This window comes from Aedes albopictus, chromosome 2 (assembly GCF_035046485.1).
Source record: "Aedes albopictus strain Foshan chromosome 2, AalbF5, whole genome shotgun sequence".
Lineage (NCBI taxonomy): Eukaryota > Metazoa > Arthropoda > Insecta > Diptera > Culicidae > Aedes > Aedes albopictus.
The window spans coordinates 113,598,267-113,605,357 of NC_085137.1; the positions used below are offsets into that span (position 1 = coordinate 113,598,267).

The following is a 7,091-nucleotide window of genomic DNA, read 5'->3' on the forward strand; positions in this document are numbered from 1 at the left end:
CACTGAGGTTGGTCGAAGTCGCGACTGCTCGAGGGTTAATGTAGTTTTGGGTCTACCAATATTATTAGTATAGCAAACACTCAAGTCTTGTAAATAGGGTGAATAGCTTTAGTGGAGTGCCGCCTACGCTTTCATTATTTGCCTAACCAAGCATTGAATAAATGGGATTAGAAAAGTTGTTTTTGGATTCAGAATATTTGCTTCAAAGCCAGCCATTTGAAGATTATAAACTAATTTCAATACCTTTCTGCCAAACCGAAATGTTCCCAATTTCCACCGATCTCAGCGACAATTCACATGGCGTTGGTCATAATATGAACCGTGTGTGCCCTGTTGTATGCAGCGCATGCGTGACGCCTTCGCTGCTAACGCTTCCTCGCTTCTGTCAAACCGGCAGCGTGTGGCGTCTTGTATAAGGCTATCTGACGTTTGATCACCTTTCTCTGTTTCGCTACCGAGGAGGATAGGTTTGTTTTCATACGGAAACGTTTCCGTATGAAAATATTAAACAAAAAATTGCTATCTTCTGTGTATGCTTGAGAGAGAAGGGTGATGAGCGCTAGATTGCCTTATTGACGCTGATTTGTTTATATTTTGTCGGATTCAGTTTACCTTTCTTTCAAGGCCGCAGACGTCGAACTTTTTAAGTCCAGATTCGCCGAAAAGTTGCAATTCATATCATTTTACGAGGTTTTATACATCGCTTCACTAAAAGGTAGGATATTGAAGTATAATTACTAATTATAATTGCCATTAGAGCATGCAATGAGATGCAGTAGAACAAGTAGGGTTACCATTCTTCTGATTTTGCAGGACATGTCCTGATTTTGGGCTCATTTTTAGCTATATTTCTCAAGAAATCTGATGAGTTTCACTCATTTTCGAGTAAATATATGAAATGCCCTGATTTTCTATGCTGTGTAGATGGGAGCCCTAAGAACAAGGCTTATCAATAACAGGTTGTAGAAATTGGTTGATGTGGAAAATAAGTTGTAAGTTGACTTTAGCTTTGAATTTGGTAATATACGCCAAACTTGGCATAAATACTTTTGAAAGACTAACAGTTATTTAGATTTGTAGCAAAAACTTCAAATTACGGTTTAGACAATGAAACATCTGAATGACGAGAAATCAATCGGAAACTCAGTTACAATGATATTTGTCTGTATACATATTATGTCGAAATTAAAGTATCGTAATCCGGGGTCAAATTGATCATTTTGAAACAACTTTGCCGATAACATTTGTTGCAATTGAAATATAGGCAAAATAATATCTGCAAAACTCAGGTGGATCCCCGTGAAACTACGTAACAGAATTTTGTTCAACAAATTCAAACTTAAGGATAAATAACCACATCAACGGCGTAGCCAGCTTTTTCTTTTTTCTTGCTCACTCTCATAACCAAACACGAGAGAGATTGGGATGAAGCTAGAGGTGAATGGCTCTTCTCTCCATCCTTCTCTTTCTCGGGTTTGCTTAGGAGAGTGAACAAGAAAAAAGAAAAAGCTGGCTACGCCGTTGAATCTCATAACTAAAAACAAAAATGCTACTCTGCAGCGAAATTGATCAGCATACCTACAAATGAACATTGGTAAGAATAAAAAATTGTCTTTTCCACTGAATATTGATCTTTTGAGCACAAATAAAGTATTGTAAATTCTTACAACTATGTAATGAGTTCGACTAATGGCTAATTTTAATTGAGATTGACTATTGCAACTCCCTTTGAAATAAACAAGATCAACCACATTAAATAACCTTTTCAACAAAAACTTATTTTTTTGAAACTGATTCATGTTCAGAATAGCTTGACCATACCACATCACAATCAAGGATTCACAAATGTATGAACACAGAAACTTATCTGGGCCTATAGAGGCAATCGATTGTTTAGCGCCAACGGCCTTGCCGCGGCCAGAGCCAGAGCGGGTGATTTATTGTTGAAGGATAAATTAGTGACAAAGGGTCCTATATAGCAGAAAACGAAAAACAAAAGAGCCATTTCTAATTCCCTTGGAAATGACAAAATGATTGTGTTCAAAATGTCTGATGAAAACATAGATCCGTTTTTAAGCATAATTGACTAGAAACCATTATCACTTGATAGTAGAAGCACGTAGAACTCAGTAGCATTGTACCGGTACACGTAAAGACAATGCAGTAGTTAAAGACACTATACACATAACAACAATATTCGCATTTTCCAGATCTTCCAGCGATGACCACCACCCTGACGCCAAATTTCACCTCGCATCTGTGCAGCGTGGAAGTGTGCGAGATCCGGTACAACATCAGAATCCTCAAAATGAAGGACTCGGTCTTCATCTACATCGGCGTGAACAAAGCGGAAAATTTCGACGAACTGTCGATGGCTATGCTGGTACCCACGAGCAACGAAATGCTCTCGACCACCATCATGGGAGAACCGGTCGGTGCCGGATCGGAAGAACTGGCCCAAAAGCTGTCCAAAAGGCTGAAGAAACAGGTCTACCTGAGTGCCAACGTGCCCAACGATAGAATAGTACGGCCAACGCTGGAGCAGAAGCTTTTCGAGGAGATCAACAATAATCCGGAGTGCTTCTGATGAGGGTGAAAGGCCGTTGATGTGGGACTTGATGCTGCTCTCAATCAGGAAGATTTTAATTATTATTTATTGTTTTAAGTATGCTGCTTGGCTTGTGGTTTGAACAATAAGGACATTTGTTGCTGTAGCTTAAGATATTTAGTTACGAATATTTTTGTAAGAACTTATAAAAGCGCAAACTGCTTAATACAGATGTACATGTGAACTGAAAATGTGTTTAATCTTTATTGTTAAGAATAAACAAAATTAATATTTTCTCTCGTGTAATGAAAGTGATTACCGGTTATTCATGTGATATGAATGCGTTCTATTTGGTACAACGGGTCAAACATCTTGTACGCGAGTTATGGAATGCAAGATGTTATCAGTTTTTATGCATAGAATTTCTGATAGGGTATTGGTTCCCTTATTAAGCATATGGCTCCCATTTTCATCCTACGAAAAATAAAAGATTGAAGCGCTGTTTGTTAGAAGTGAGCATCCATGAAAACAAAAAGAACGGAATCAATCGGTGCCGTAATCGCTTGTTCTAGAATATGATGAATATGGGAGGGTGGGATTACTGATGGCACACATACCCTATATCGCTTCGCCAACTGTATGTGACTCCAAGATCCACTCCCGGGTAAACTCTACTAACAAAACATTCCTTCCAAGAGTCTCTCCCAAGCAGAAGGTAATATCATGCAAAGAACAACCAGTGGCCGAATATTTGAAATTGTTATCACCATGTTGTTCTACGAAATGATATGAGAACATTACAATAACAATTCTCCGATACTTTTTCAAAACGACGTATAATACACGCAAATCCTATGTTGATACGTCGTTTTGAATAAGTATCCGAAAATTGGAGATATTTGAGCAGTATTTGGTATTTATGTGGTATTATGTAATTAGCAGGGAAAATTACTGAAGAACGAGTTATTACGTCTTGTAGCTATCGAGAAAATGTTCAATTTAATTCTAAGATATGTTATTACTTTGGTATTTGATATCTTTTGAATAACAAATACAGTCCTTGAAATTTTAGGTATGCATGCATTATTGAAATAACAAGACCGGTTATTTTCTAGGTGTTATTCTTGCAAAATTATGGTATTCGTTTTTGTTATTTTGCCTCTTATGTCCACCTAATGAAAGGCATATCGAGGTATGATAGTATTTAAGATTAATACTCTGATATGTTATTTAGTTGTTATTTTTTTTTCTGCTCGGACTCATGCTTACTCTTCAACACCGCTCTCGAAGGTGTAATGCGACGAGCCGGGCTCAACAGCCGGGGAAAGATTTTCACAAAATTCGGTCAATTTGTGTGCTTTGCGGGCAACATGGACATCATCGCCAGGACATTTAGAAAAGTGACAGAACTGTACACCTGTCTGTACCGTGAAGCAGCAAAGGTCGGACTGTTGGAGAATGCGTCCAAAACAAAGTACATGCTGGCAGGTGGAACTGAACACGACCATCTAGGTAATGTGCTGATAGAGGGGGATACCTTCGAGGTGGTGTAGGAATTCGTCTACCTTCGATCCTTACTGACGGCTGACAACAACGTGAGCCATCAAATTCGAAGGCGCATCATCAATAGAAGTCGTGCCTACTATGGGATTCAGAAGAAGCTGCGGTCTGAAAAGATTCACCAACACACCAAGGGCACCATGTACAAGACGCTGAAAAGACCGGTGTTCCTCTACGGACACGAGACATAGACCATGCTCGAGGAGGACCTGCAAGCACTCGGAGTGTTCGAGCAACGCGTGCTAAGGACGATCTTCGGCGGTGTGCAGGAGAACGGTGTGTGGCGGAGAAGGATGAACCACGAGCTCACTGCACTTTACGGCGAACCCAGCATCCAGAAGGCGGCCAATGTCGGAAGGATACGATGGGCAGGGCATGTTGCAAGGATGCCGGACAACAACCCTGCAAAGCTGGTGGTTGCAACTGATCCGGTTGGCAGAAGAAGGCGTGGAGCGCAGAGAGCACGATGGGCGGACCAGGTGGGGCGTGACCTGGCGAGCATTGGGCGCGACCGAGGATGGAGAACGGCAGCCACAAACCGAGTATTGTCTTAAATGTGATGTTGAACAAATGAATGTACGCATGTAATTTTATTACTATGTCATCTATTTGTCTGTGATTTCTGTGACATCAAAGACAAGTAGACGTAGCACTGCCAACATTTTCATCCCGTATATTTCAGGATCATTATTACTTAGAGAGTTGGTTTCTTCGGCGAAGTTATTCGGCTGCTCAAGAACATTCAAATGATGAGCCGTATGATTCGAAATTTCACCGCTAGGCGGCGCTATAGTGCAATCTTTTTTTTTTTCAATTTTACATATCTCAGGATCCTGATTTTTAAGAAATCTGGTGTCTTTGGCAAAGTTGTTCAGTATATTAAGGGCTTTCAGTTGAATTACGGTTTGGTTCGAGTTTTTGACACAAAATGGCCCTATGTTCAACAAGCTGTAACTTTTTATTTAGTGCACCTAAAATTCTCAAATTTTGACTGCAAGATCCAAGTACCCAAGTGGTACAAATTTGGGTTTGATTGGAAGACTCTACAAGAAGTTGAAATGTTTTAAGTGAAATACATCTAATTTCACTGCAATTCATAAAACTACTGTATCTTAGGGTAAAGGGAACCAAATTTAATGGAATTTTGGTCATGTGTGACTAATAAATTGGTCTTTCATTTACATTTGGCTTACCTCAAATATGGCAAAAGAGAAAAATGTTATAGCTTGTTAAACACATTTTTAGATATTCCAATAATTTGCAAGCCATTATAAATTTGTTGTACGTGCCGCCTAGTGGCAAAGTTTTGCATTAAACGGTAAACAGACTGTAAGCCCTTAATTTACCATACAGTTTGCCGAAGAAACCATCTTTTTAAGTAAAAAGTAACCTGAGATATTCAAAAACTAAAATTTGTAAGCCCTATAGCACCGTCTTTTGCTGGAATTTCGAATCAAATGATCTATCAACTGTAAGTCCTTGACCAGCTTCAAAATATTACCGCACACTCTAAGTAAACAAAGCCCTGAGATATAAGGGTAGGCATTTTTCTCTGACATCATAGGATGGTATCACAGCGGTTTTTGGGATCCACTGGTATGTCTCAGGTTTATTAAAAATTCTTGACTTACACTGATCCCTCTTAACAATCTGAGATTGCACTGACTGTTTTTTTTTCTGAGTGTGCACTCTTGATTTATGATAGTAACGGAAACTTTTAAAACGTTCAAAATGAAAAAAAATATTGCCGGAAAAATTAATATCTCTTGCAATGTTTTAAAGGAAATTTTAACAACTCCAGGATACTTTTTGTTCAATTGCTTGAATTGAAAATTTGCACAACATATCAGTAAAATAATTTTAAAACCGGATGAGCCATCGCTGAAATACATTCAAAATTTTGAAACAGTTTAATTTCAATTCCGATTGAAAAGAATACTCAACATCTCTATCTGTGAGACTCATTACATTATTATTATTATTAATATTTATTAAAGACACTTTACCACTTAGGTGGCATTCGTGTCTACTCATTACATGTATTCGGGAATTTAATACTGTTTATATTTGATTCACGTAATTTTATTATGTTTGCGAAGTGTTTGGAGTGCTCACAATGCAGAAAAATAATCTTAAAAATTCGTACTGTTGCATTACTATGGAAGAAATTCGAACATCCCTAAAATCAATTTGTTCAAATGTCCGAAATTTGAATACTTGGACAACATATTAGTAAAAACAATTCAGAAAATCGGTTAAGCCATCGCCGAGATACAGCTGATTGAAAATAAATTTCCGATTGCTGTGACTAGAGCGCTAGAGATGTTCAAAATATTGTATGTTATACAAATCTCATTTGAATCACACAAAACAATTATTTGTAAGGAAATTTTTACAACATTCACAATTAGGTAGGTTCTAAAGGAATTTTGAACAACCCTTGACTGATTTTGTTCAATTATTGGATGCGTGAACATTTGGACAAGAGATTGGTAAAAGAACTTTGAAAACCGGATGAGCCATCGCTGAGATATAGCCAATTGAAAATTTAATTGCAACTAGTCACTGTGCTGGGACGCATAGGGATGCCCAAGTAACAATTTTAATTTTATCAAAGTTTTTTAGCGATTCAAAAATCCTAAACATAAAACCATTGATGCCGACTTGAAAATGCTCTCGAGTTCTTGTATGCCTCAATAAGCCCACGTTCTGGCTAGTTGGCCCAGTCTTATTAGGGTCTACAGGACTTCGTATGCAAACCGGCTTAGGATTTCGAGTTGTATCATAGTTTTATCAATCTTTTAAATAAAACCATCTTCTGACTTGTCAAATAATTGTTTTGATTATTTTTCACTCTCAATGTTCGATCGTCAGAATAAATTATGCTTGGCTGTTTATCCAGGCATCAATTGGAAAGATGCAGATATGGGATTCAGATTTGTTTTCCTATTTAATACGTGTCAGGAGACATGCCACGGAAAAT

The 7,091-nt window shown here is 38.1% G+C and overlaps 1 protein-coding gene across 1 annotated transcript; it reads left to right on the top strand.

Moving 5' to 3' along the window:
- Positions 1-578: 578 nt before the first annotated feature.
- Positions 579-2,792, top strand: LOC109420598 (proteasome assembly chaperone 4-like). The gene is made up of 2 exons (XM_029852983.2): positions 579-715; positions 2,211-2,792. The coding sequence occupies exon 2, from the start codon at positions 2,222-2,224 to the stop codon at positions 2,585-2,587; it is 366 nt and encodes a 121-aa protein (XP_029708843.1). The 5' UTR covers positions 579-715; positions 2,211-2,221; the 3' UTR covers positions 2,588-2,792.
- Positions 2,793-7,091: the final 4,299 nt, after the last annotated feature.